The sequence below is a fragment of the Typopeltis vanoorti genome, chromosome 19, assembly GCF_054136105.1.
Source record: "Typopeltis vanoorti isolate ZY-2024b chromosome 19, IOZ_Tvanoo_1.0, whole genome shotgun sequence".
Taxonomy (NCBI): domain Eukaryota; kingdom Metazoa; phylum Arthropoda; class Arachnida; order Uropygi; family Thelyphonidae; genus Typopeltis; species Typopeltis vanoorti.
In genome coordinates, this window is record NC_143567.1 from 33,057,522 (window position 1) to 33,071,032 (window position 13,511).

At 34.3% G+C, this 13,511-nt stretch overlaps 1 protein-coding gene across 1 annotated transcript in view; it reads left to right on the forward strand.

Moving 5' to 3' along the window:
• The window catches only part of LOC150095982 (mannosyl-oligosaccharide 1,2-alpha-mannosidase IA-like), a 233,187-nt gene that overhangs the window by 192,973 nt on the left and 26,703 nt on the right, over positions 1 to 13,511 (forward strand). Inside the window, 1 exon segment of the mRNA XM_090409444.1 lies at positions 8,446 to 8,556. Coding sequence (XP_090265570.1) covers positions 8,446 to 8,556 — 111 coding nt within the window.

A 13,511-nucleotide genomic window follows, 5' to 3' on the forward strand; every position in this document is an offset into this window, starting at 1 on the left:
AGCAATCAGTTGTTATATAATTAGTTGATATTAATGAATAATGCTATATAGACCTATCAATTTAACAAATTTCTAAGTAATATATATAACTGCAAAGTTTTGGTTAAGGTTTACATATAAGTTTTCTATATCTTATAAAACTGCATAGCTTGTGACAGTCTGCAAAATAAATACCATTATAGGTTTAATTCTAGTCACTTATCTACTAGAAAAACTTTTTTCTAGGTCTATTTTTTAATTAATCCAGAGTTAGTCGATCTTTGGAGTAGGCAAGCAAGATTTTTCTCCTGGAATAAATTTGGATTTTTAACCCAGTGACTAAGCAAAATGTTGATACCAAAACTCCAAATAAATACTAGTCTATATTAGGATTGATTCTTATTAGGCATGTTGTGGGAATGCACTTACCTTAATGATGGTGAGAGGTAGAAACTGTGCAATGATTTTCCAAAAGTTAAGGCTATTAAGATTTAATATACTATATTGTCTGTGTGGAATTAGATATTTTTTAAAATTTGATTTATAAAAAAATAGGAAAAAAATATATAAATAGTAAAAATATATATTATCAATATCAATTATATCCGTTTCATCAGTTAACTATTTCATAGAATGGGAAAGGGGCATAGAACAAGAGGCCATCACTGGAGTAGAATATAAGGTGGCTGAGGGAAGGATATTCCACTAGAGATGAAATTTATATGATGTGTTATGATCTGAATTAACAAGATGAGTGATCACCTTAACAGTGTACCTGGAAGAATGACTAGTTAAGAAAAGATCCATAGTGTTGAGTGAGAGAAAATTATCAGGTATTTTGGCTGGTAGATGAGCAATTTGCTTTAGGTGACTGCTTATAACTCAAGCTGTTGTAACAGAATAATGCAACAGCTTGAGTTGCAACAACCTCAATCAACAGTACTGTAATTACAGTACTTTTGCTCATAGTCTTAGGCAAATTATAGAAAAGACAAATGAATATAATAAACCTCTCTGTTTAGCCTTTGTGGACTTTGAAAATGCATTTGACTCCATCAAAATCTTAGCTATTTTAGAATCACTGTTAAAACAAGAAACATACATAAAAACCTTGAAATACATATATAGTCCTGTCTGTTATTAAACTGCATAAGAAAAATGAAATTTTCCAATAAATAGAGGATTGATAATTGCAGATAGTATAGTTCTCTTGGAAGAAGAAGAAGATGCAGTAGACCTAGAATAAAAATTAAGAGAATTAGCTGAAGTGTCTGTCAAATTGGATTGAAGATGCTTAAATGCATCTTCAATCCAATTTGACAAAATAATGATGAATAGCAATTTAACACCAAAAAGATTTATACTGGAAGATCGAGAAGTGGAGAGAGTAGATCAATATGCTTATCTGTGACCCATAATAAAAATTAAAGATGAACAAATAGGAGAAATAAAAAATGAAGAATACAGCTAGGTTGGATGGCTTTTGAGAGGATGAAAGATATCTTCAAAGGTGTTATTTCCATTAGTTTAAAGAGGAAAGCTTTCTATCAATATGTCTTACCTGCAATTACATATGGCAGTGAAACCTGGAACTTAACTCAAAATATAATTCACAAATTGAAAGTTATCTAGAGAAGAATGGAAAGGAATATGTTTGACGTGACACTTAAAGACAAGATACATTCCTATTTGATAAAGTTGAGAACAGGCATACAGGACATCATCATCATCAGTTACATCATGCATTCAGACTGGAAATGGACTGGACATTACATGATATAGCAACTCAAGATGACCTAAATTATTGACAGAATGGAGCCTTATGGATGGTGGTAGACAAAGGGAAGACCAAGGAAGAGATGGCAAGATGAAATTGTTAGGATTTCTGGAATGCAATGGATGAGAAAAGCTGAAAATAGAATGGAATGGAGATAATTGGGTGAGACCTTTGTCCAGCAGTGGACTGATGAAGGTTGAAGAAGAAGATTGCTTATAGCAAATTACTCAGCATCCATCTCGATTATTGGAAATAGAAAAAGGGAGCCAGCTGGTAGTTGTCGATCATTAAACTCACCATGGAAGATGAATTCACTGTTTGAGATACTATCAGGTATCCTTAACCTTATTTGAATGGATTGCATTCCCAGTACTGTTTTACTCCATTAAGTCTCAAACACAAACCCATCTCCAAATTGCCTTCTATTTAAAAGATTATCTTCTTGTTTAGTTTTGAATTTTATAGCTATTCCTTTCCCTTATCACCATTTCTGAATATAACATCTTGTATTTGTTATTTAGAGGAATTTCATCTGTTTTTGGTTTTTTTGTTTTGGTAACATCAGTCGCATGGACTGGCATTTCTCCAGTTCTTCTGCCAGTTCTCATTCTTTTCCATTGATATTTCTTATGTTGATAAAGCCTATCTTGAATTCTGCTGATTTTGTTGAGTATGAGTTTGTTTTATGTGACTTTTCACTGTTTGTCCTGGCTCTCTGCTAAAAACAACTGGTCTTGTTTAACCAGGAGGAAGTTTCCCAGCTTTTATGACATTTTGTCTTGTTGTATCATCATTGACAAATTTGTTTAACAAATACAGAATACACTCTGGTCAGCTAAACTACAAATTACCTGCCCATCTACATTTGTTCGGTATCCAGGAAGATATATACTAACAGAGTGAATGTTAGGTCAAAAGCCTGAATCATTTCTCCATGTACCTTAAGACACTATGTAAGTGAATAAAGAAATTGAAAAGAAATATCAAAGTCATTAGAAAAATTAAGCACTGTGATCTTTGACTTCATTTTCTGCATGCGGGTAATTCTAAGCCATGTTGAAACAATCAATCTCACTGCATAACCACAATGCAAAAGGAAGGTAACAATTAGTTATCTGTTCTATTTTCATAATAGTAGAGTTAACAAAGGTGTAGCAATGTTCAGGTTGTGGAGTGGCATTTTGGATTTTTTTTTTATGGATCTTTGTTTTAGTAAATATTTTTTTTTTTTTTTTTTTTTTGTGCATATTTATTTTAAAATCCTTAACTTCATGAGCTGCATTGCATAATTCAGAAGGCCTGGTCAGAGGTTCTAATTCCAGAAGATTGGAGCAGATCTCTCATAGTACCAATCTATAAAAAAGGGAAATAAAACTGATTGTGAGAATTACAGAGGTATTTCCCTACTGAGTGTTCCTGGTAAGATTTATACAAGCATACTTAAGAAATGGCTAAGAAAAATTGTGTGGTGAAGAACAAGCTGAATTCAGGCCAAATACAGGTTCAGGATCAGATTTTCACTTTAAGACAAATAGTTGAGAAATCATGGGCATATAACAAGGATTTGTATTTAAGTTTTGTTGATTGGAAAAGGCATATAACAAGGTGTCAAGAGAGAGAAGCTATTCAAAAAGTTACAGTTGTATGGTGTCATTGGGGCATTATATCAAGCAATACTTAGTCTTTGTTTGAGTTGTAAGTCAGCAATTAGAATTGAAGGAGGTACAGGAAGATGGTTTGAGGTAAAATCACGTGTGCAACAAGGGTGCACATTATCTCCACTGTTATTCATTATCTATATGGATCACATTATGAAGGAAAGTGGTATTAAATCTGATATCAAAATTAGTGATATTAATCTTAGCTTTACTTTATGTAGATGATGTTATATTTCTGAATAAACCCAGTATCAGTCTGCAAGATTTCCTGACTAAATTGAATAACTGTTGTAATAATTTTGGTTAAAATGACAAAGACAGTAAAAATTCAGAAATATTGGAAACATCAACTTTTTTTTTAAATTTTTTTTTTTTTTTTATAATGTGGTTACTATCCACAAAAGGTTATTATTAAACCTGTAGTACATTTGTACCATGGGTGGGCAAGGATTTTTTTAAAAAATTAATTTTTGTCAATTATATATATATTTATATTGTCCGAAAACCCTGCTCTAGAGACCAAACATGGAACTTTTTCAGCCACTTCAGGTTTCCAATATGTGGGGAGGTGGTCTCACACCAGTCAATGGAATTTATCTTCCATCTGAGGACAATCAGAAACATCCAAGCCCATTGTAGGATTTGAACCCACGACTTGTTGGTTAGAGAGTGGGTGCTAACCACTCGACCAGCCAGACCGGCATGCCAAATTCATCTTCCACCTAAGGACAATTATAAACATTCATGCCCAGGGTGGGATTCAAACCCACGACTTGTTGGTAGGAGAGGTGATGCGTTAACCAGGTGGCAGGCCAAATTGGTGAACCTATAGAACAAGTAAAACATTTTAACTATTTATGCACAATATTTAGTGAAGATGGTAAATTAAATATGGAAATAGACAACAGAATTAGTAAAGCTGGTATGGTAGGAAGTCAGCTGAATAAATTTATATGGAATAAGAAAGATATTAGTCAAAACACTAAATTAGCTGTATAAAGACAGTGTTAAAACCAATTTTAACTTATGTATCCAAGAACTGGGTTAGAAACAAAACACTTGATCAAAGACTAGAGACATCTGAAATGAGAGTTCTGAGAAAGTTTAGTGGAGTGAACAGATGGCATCAGTTGTAGTATCATATTAATAATGAGGATATTAGAAAACAACTTGACGTTGTTAGCATTCAGGAATGTGTTAGAGCTAATCTCAGGTGGTATGTTCACTTAAACAGAATGGAGAGGAAAGATTTGAAAAACAAGTGTTCTTTGCCAGGTTGGCAGGAAAAGATCCGGAGAAAGACCAAGATGTAGATGGATTGATAGAGTAAAAAAGCACCTTAAAAGACAGAAATATAAGATCTGATTGGAGTCTTGACAGGTAAAAGATTAATTTGGCAGAAAATTATTCATCAGAAGTTAATAATGGTGTAACTTCTTCATGTAGTACTATCATAATTATCCTGTACATCCCCTGAGGATACATATCAGGAATTTGATAATGATCATGAACTTCATGAGCTTATTTTGAGTCCATCCCTCTCCCTTCATCTTCTCTAATAGCAGCTATCTTTTTTAATTAATAAACAATTAAAAAATTAATTAAATTTTAAGAATCTTATGCTGTTCCCTCTTGATAGATGCACTTAAAAAAACAGATAAAAGTGCCTTAGAGAGGCATACAAATAATTAAAGGATATAGAACAATATCTTTTGAGGCAGCTTGCATTATTGCTGGTCTAAATCTGATCTGCCTAAAAATGTAACTATTCTATGTTATATGTGAAGTCACTTCTGAAAGATGTAACGCATAACAAAAATGCCAGCATCGATCCAAACTTCTATGAACTTCTGCTTCATTACAGTAGGTGACCTCGCCCAGCAAAGAAAACACATATTAAGGAGAAGGAAAACTCTGAAAGTGATGAATATCACATATACCACATATGGGAGCAAAACAGAAGGAAACATCAGTTGTTCTTTTATATCATATTACAGACAGTCCATTATACAAGAACATTGCTTTAGACTACATCCCCTCTGTTCCAACAACCAAGCAGAACAACTTGTTTGTTCACTTACATATCTCTGGGAATTGGACTCAACACCTCTCATCAAAAGACCATAACAATTTACAGTGAAAGCAGAAGCACTATACACAACATAAAAAACCAGAGCAACCAGCTATTGTTAATAGAGCAGATATCTTGTAAGAAATCTCACACTAGAGGGATGAGAAATTAAGTTCTGCTGGGTGTGAGGTTGCATAGTAGGGTAGCAGGAAATGAGAGAGCTGATCAGCTGGCTAAAGAAGCAGCTGTAGATGAACAGTTAGAATTAAGTTACCAAAAGTACTCAAAATCTGCTATAAAAACACTTACAGAAGAAATAAACCTAAAATTGTGGGAGGAAGAAGAATGGAAAACATCTAAAAATGAATCAACAAAAAAAATTCTTGCCGAGTATCAGAAGCAGACTCCTGCTGAAAATACACACCAACTCTCCAGGTTTAACGGGACGTGGAAAATTAAGATGCCACCTACACAGATAAAATATTCTGAAATTGTCATTATGCATTTATTGTCTGCACCTTCACTTTCTGTATGACTGTCAGCTACTGGCCTCCATCCAGATGTCCCTCATGCAACACATCATCACTTTGGGAGACAAGTGACCATTGTCAAAACAGATACTTATCCAAAAGTATTACTCAAAATTATTTAATTTTCCCAATAGGATCAACTTCCAATCATTATAATTTAATATAAGCTACCCATAATGTTTGAATTATATAGTGTAAATATATGTAGATATAAAAATGTAAATGTGGAGATGAATACATATAGTTGTAAAAATATAAATATAAATATGAATATTGATAGAAAAATGTAAATATAAATTTAATATAAATATTAATCAGTTATTTAGAAGTTACATGTAATATATGCAATGTAGCATGTTGTAAATAAATTACCTCCATAAACATACACACACACACACACACACCATACTTCTCACTCCATCTGCAAAATCACACAACACAGCTGTGTAACAGAAGGAGTTCTGGGTAATTTGGAGTACCAAAATATGAATATTGGAAAATATAAACTTGCTATGCAACTTATGGTTCTCTTTTTCCCCTTCTTCCATTCTATCTTTTGAAAAATCTCTCCATTGCTTATTGGGCGAGTACCCCTCTCAATATCTTGAAACTCGGGTTTTTTTTGTCCCACTAAACAGGCAAACTAGCTGCAAGAAAAAGAATACATGCAGTTTACAGACTAAATTATGCTGGTCCTATAGCATTAGTTGCTTTGAATTCCATCAAAACCTCAACTCTCAACAACTTACTTATTTCAGTCATATCGTCCTTTTCTGCTCATCCTGTCTGTTACTGTTGCATTTCATTAGTTTGTCTTTATAATCTTACTTCAGAATCCTGTTATCATCTTTGTTGTCCATATTTGTATCCATATACCTTTTCTAAATTTCTACAACCCTTGAAATCCAGGTGACCAGTAGAATAGAATTACTACATTCTCATCTTTGATATTTCCCTCCTTACAATTCAGTGGACTGCTGATCATAAGACCTCTGAATTGTAATTACAAGACACGCAATTTAAGATGTGTGGAATTATAAAGCAAGCAATTTAAGCTAGACCTAAGATTCAACTAAGGCTATATCATGATTGGAAGAACATGAAAGGGTTGGGGAGGGAGAGAGAGAGATCAGTAGAATGTGAGAATTAAGAAATATTCCATATGACATTCATTTTTTTTGGGGGGGGGTTATATTAATGTACAGAACATGAAGTGTTTGTTAACATTACCATATTGTATTGACTTGTGATTTTTTCCTGGAAGATTTCATAGCTATTATACTATGCATCTTCATAAAAGATCACATTATTATATACAGTTGATGCTTGAATGACACAGGTTTGAACTGCATGGGTCCACTTATATGTAGTTTTTTTTTTCAATAAATATATTGGAAAATGTTTTGTAGATTTGTGACAATTTGAAAAAACTTACAGATGAACCTGGAAATATTGAAAAAATTAAGAAAAATTTAAGTGTGTCACAAATACATAAAATATATATAGATACTAGTGTATTTTATCATTTACTACCATAAAATGCACAAATATATTATAAATATTTAAAATTTATCAAAACTTATGCACACAAACACTTGCAGACCATACATGACACCATTCGTAGTCAAGAGAAATGTAAACAAAGTAAAGATGCAGTATTAAATCATGACTGCATAAAATTATATGATTCATTCACTGTTAAGCAATCGTATCAATTACACTAAGCTTCTTTATTATCAATGCATGAATCGTTATACATGCAAATTAATATGAATTTCTTTTTCACATTATCTTTTCATTTTTGATGTCTAGTATTAGTAATATGTATAACGTCTATAGTGCTTTGTATCACATAAGACAATATTGATTTAGGTACTGACAGACAGATGATTCATATTGTAAACAGGTGATATAAACTTATGGTATCGATAAATACAGTACAGTATTGTAAATTTATTTTCTCCTCCTTATGATTTTCTTAATAACATTTTCTTTTTTCTAGCCTACTTTATTGTAAAAATACACTATATAATATACATATAACCAATGGTGCACCCATGGGGGTGGGGGAGATCCCCCCCCCAAAAAAAGAAAAGAAAGAAAAAAAAAAACAATAGAAAATTTTCCAAAAATCTTTTTCTAATTAAAATTCTTTTTTTATTATTTATGCTCTGTCATGTCTTCTATTTCTATACTACTTATGAATTAGCGATCATTGCAGATGCTCAGTCATAGGTCGTATGCGATGCATAGTGTGCATTCTCAAATCGTCTACTTGACCCCCCCCCCCCCCCAAGATTAAATCCTGAGTATGCTACTGCATATAACATACAAAATAAAAGCTTTTTTTTCCTTTACATGCAATTTATATGTATTTTTCTTACTTTTTTTTTTTTTTTTTTTAAGAAAATACTTTTTTTTTTAATATAGGTGGACTCTTTGCTTATGGAGCTCAGTTTTTACCAGAAGAACAGAAGCAGCAGCATATTCAGCTGGGAAAAGATGTTGCACATACTTGTCATGAATCATATGACAGAACTGGTAATTTGGTATAAATTTTAATTAGGTATTAATTAAAGACTAGTTTCTAGGCTCATATTAAATGAACACTGTTTTATTTAGTTTGTATTACTATTATAAATTTCTGAGAAGTTATAGTCTAAAGCTTGAGCAACCTTGCTCTAGAGATCAAACAAAATATTTTCAAAGTACTTCAGGCCTCCAGTAAGCAGGTTGTAGCCTGACACTGAGTGATAAAAATCATTTACTATCTAAAGATTTTCACAAACATATGTGTCATAATGGAATTCAAACCTACAGTCTGTTGGTTGAAGAGTGGAAATTATTTATTATTATTATTTATATGGGCACTCCATGGAGACAAAAGACTCATTGCAGGAGTCCCACTCTATTCATTAACACAATACCTGTCATACATTTCTCCTTAAGCCTATTCACTGTTGGGGCACTCACAATCATCTCCGGCAATCTATTCCACTCATTCACCACTCTCTCTAGTATGTGCAACCTTGCTAACCACAGTCTTAGACAGCTCCAAGTGCAACCCCTTGTTTTCCCTCTATTCCCCATGAATTGAAAAATTTTTTCTGTGTCAATCTTATAGTATTCCTTTAGTAACTTATAAGTTTCTATCATATCTCCTCTCTGCCTGTTGCTAAACTCTGCAACCCACACACACACACCCTCAATCTATCCTCATAGGGAACATTCCACAGACCTTTCACTAGCTTGGTCACTCCTCTCCACAACTTCCTGATCCCCAAGAAACACAGTTGACATAATAGCAGCAAGCTATTACATTACACAGAAACCTGTAGAAATGATAGATGATGCAATACAATGAAATATCTAATGATAAACCAATGAAAATTGTATTGTGCACAGTAGTCAACATGTGGCCAAATCATAGCCTTATAAAGAGAAATAACTTCCCTATCTTTATTAGTGTATTTTTCAGCATCCTCAGAGTAATCCTCTGAGCTATTTTGCCAACTCTTGCAATACTGAATTTCAAATCTCTATCCACCATTATCTCCAGATCCCTAGTCTCATTAATTTCCGGTAAACTAATACCATCAATATGATCTTTCATCCTGAAGTGCATTACCTTACATTTTACAACATTGAATTGACAACCATTGTCCTTTGCCTACACTGCCAATTTAAATCATCTTGTAAGATATCTACATCACCTTTATCAACTATTGTCTCTGATAAGATTGTTCCTGAGTAGCAACTGAGCAGCATTGATTTCCTTTCCATCTAATTCCTCATTCTGATATACACTCATGTTCATAGAAATGACATCACTTTACAAAATATTGTTTTTAGTAGTTAAATTGTCATTTTCATTGGTTTGTCATTAGCTATTTCATTGTACTGCATCATCTATCATTTCTATGGATTTCTGTGTAATGTAATAGTTCGCTGCTATTACATCAGAATTTTTATGCATTAAATAGACAGCAAGAGCTAGTTTTCACATTTTTGTTGAGATCGCAATGGCTAGTTATGTGCAGTTAACACCTCACAGAAAAAGTGAGATTCCAACTTTGAATAGAGAAGACAATTCCTCTCATGAAATAGCTAAAAGAGTGTCCTGTAGTCAATCTACTGTGGTACAGCTGCTGTCGAAAGTGAAGGAAACCAGATCTGCTGAAAGAAAGAAGGGGGGACAGGAAGAGTACCACTATCTGAATCATGCCAAGATCGATGTGGCTCAGTCTCAAAAATCACTGTGGGTCATCCAGAGAACTGACACGGGACTGGAAAGAACAAACAAGAGTTGTGGCAAGCTCTGTAACTGTCAGGAAGACTCATTCGGCAGGGACTGATAGCCAGGCACTCTAAAAAGAAGCCCTTGTTATTTAAAAAAAAAGTGATTGACTCAGTTAGTTAAATTGGTGCAGAGAACATACCAAATAGACCCTTGATCAGTGAAAAAGAGTAATTTTTTCTAATGAGAAAAAGTTTAACCTGCAGGGTGCTGACCTCAGACAGTTTGAGGACGATCGGGGGAAGAATTCAACCCTGATTGTCTGGTGTCAACAGTCAAATTCTCAGCCACTCAGATGATCTAGGGTTGCACGTCATATCATGATGTTAGTTACTTGCATTTCACAAAACGTTTAGCGAATGCACAAGTGTACCAGAAAATTTTAGAATAAAAATAATTGCTGCCTACTATCAGAGACCTCTTTATTGTAACAATGAACTGCATCTTTCAGGATGACTCTGCCTCTTGTTATAGAGCAAAAAGTGTAAGTAATTCTATTATAACCCTAAAATGTACCATATATACCATACTAAGGCTTAAAAAAAGCTTTAGTTTGTTGTGGGTTAATAAGTGACTCAATGAACACTCGATTCAGCGACTATCATGGCCAGGAAACAGCCCAGATCTCAACCTCATTAAGAATTTGTGGTACTAAATGGAGACTGAAATACACAAGGAGAAGCTGATGAAAACACTTCAGGAGCTCCAAGAAGCCATTGTAAGAATATGGAACCATGAATTGAGAATTGCATTCATCACAAAATTAATTTTGTCAATGCCCCGTTTATGCGAAGCTGTAATAAAGGCAAGAGGAGGACCCACAAAGTACTAAACATTCTTGTGTACATTATGTTGGAGGTTTAATGGATTTTTTACAACACTCAGAAAGAATTAAATTAGAATTTAATACTCCTATATTTCGTCCTAGTCACTAGAACATCTACGGGGATTACAAAAACAATTAATGTAACATGCACACAAAAACTTACAATACTAAGCCCAACCACGTGGGTGACACTAAAGTCCTATCTAGGTGGAGCGCCCTCTAAGGGCAGTAGTAGGTGGCCTGGAATGTAAGGTGGGACCTCTGGTGATGAGTGTTTCCCAAAGCTTGGCTGCCCATGTTTTGGACACCATCCACAGAGTATCATGGAAGAAAACCACCATGCTCCACCACAGCAAATTCAAGAAAGAGAGACTTTTCTTAGAAGCAGCAGCAGCTCTCAGAAACCAACCAAATCTTAACAAATACGGTTGGATTAAGCTTCCGAAGATTTGGGAAACACTCATCACCAGAGGTCCCACCTTACATTCCAGGCCACCTACTACCGCCCTTAGAGGGCGCTCCACCTAGATAGGACTTTAGTGTCACCCACGTGGTTGGGTTTAGTATTGTAAGTTTTTATGTGCATGTTACATTAATTGTTTTTGTAATCCCCGTAGATGTCCTAGTGACTAGGACGAAATATAGGAGTATTAAATTCTAATTTAATTCTTTCTGAGTGTTGTAAAAAATCCATTAAACCTCCAACATAATGTCCTCACAGCACTTAAGCCTCTACACAAGAATAATAATAAAGAAGTACTAAACAGCAAAAAGTAAATTTTTAGTTTTGAAGGTTAGTAAAACTGTGTCGATGAATTAAATTTTGATTATTTAATTCATCTATGTTTTATTATTTGAAAATATCACTGTCTCCTCCATTTTGAAATATTTGCAAATTTGTCAAGAAGTTTGTTGTCATTTCCTAATTATGTCACATCTTGTACTAAAAAGAACCAAATATTAATCAGAAATAAAAATGTTATATTACCTTCATTATTAGTGACAATTATTGTGTTATTATCCCTTTTCAAATAGGTATTCAAATTTAACTCCCCCCCACAATCAAACAAACAAACAAACATGGTTACAGCAGGCAATGCGGTTTCTATGAACGTGAGTGCATTACCATAATTGAAATCACCCATAATGATTACCCCTTTCTTACAGACCAATTTGCCTAACATTTTCTTCTCATTGCTTTTCCACGTTACCAAATCTAAAAATTATAAAAAATTATTACTAAAAATTTCATCCTGTCCACCTCGCACCATACTTCTTTAAAACTGCTATCATTATTTTTTCCTTGTGTCTCCACTTTGGATGGGTATAACTCCTCTGCTACCATCAACAGCCTCCTCCTCCTCCCTTTTCACCCTGTCTGTCTTCACAGAAAACTACATATCCCTCCATTTCAATTCCTGTCAGAACGTCATCCTCATTCAACAATGTCTCACTTATTCTGACAGTTTTGGGGAGAATGAACGCTGTCATTGTTACAGTTTCACTACTCTTATTTTGAATATCTGTAGCATTCATAAACATACACACCGTCTCATTTCTGTGACAAGTACCACTGACTCCACTTCTTGGATATGACTCCTCCATACATTCCTCTCTATCATTGCTGATATTATACCTCTCCCCAGAACTAAATGTTATCCCCTCTTGCACATTCACAGATCTACTCCTGAAACCATCATCTGCACTTGTCACACAGTGTTTCCCCTATTCACCTTGCCCCCATCTTTCATTCCTTTTCTCTCATTCTCTTCACTCACCTATCCATTCACAAACTCTCCTACCCTACTCTCCTGCTTTTCCACATCACCTTTTGCTTCCTCAGGTTTTCCTTTCAGTCATTACTTTCATCTCAGTTATTATATCTCAGGTTTCACTTCAGTCATTATTTTCTCTTGCAGCAACAATTTCTCTTGCTGACTCACACCAAATCCATTTAAATGTATCCCATTTCTTTTATATGTCCATCCCTCAAATTTGTCCTGCATGTTCAAAAAATTAGCCGCTTTCTACTCGCACAACTCTGCTAATAATTTTTTTCAAACAACCAATAATTTTTTTCAAACAAACAAATTTCAAACAACCTCAGGCCTTCAGTAATCAGGATGGTGGTCTTACACCAGCCACCTAAAGACATGGTAGGATTCAAAACCTGCAGCCTTGTTGGTTGGAGAGCAAATATGCTAACTTAGCCAACCAGACCAGCCAACAGCATTCTGCTGATGTTTTACATATACCCTCCAAATGCTAGCATGTTTGGCTTAGTGGATTTCTACTCTGCAACCAACAGGCTGTGGGTTTGAATCCTGCTATGTGTTGCAGATGTTTGTGAATGCTTAGATAGTATGATTTTCA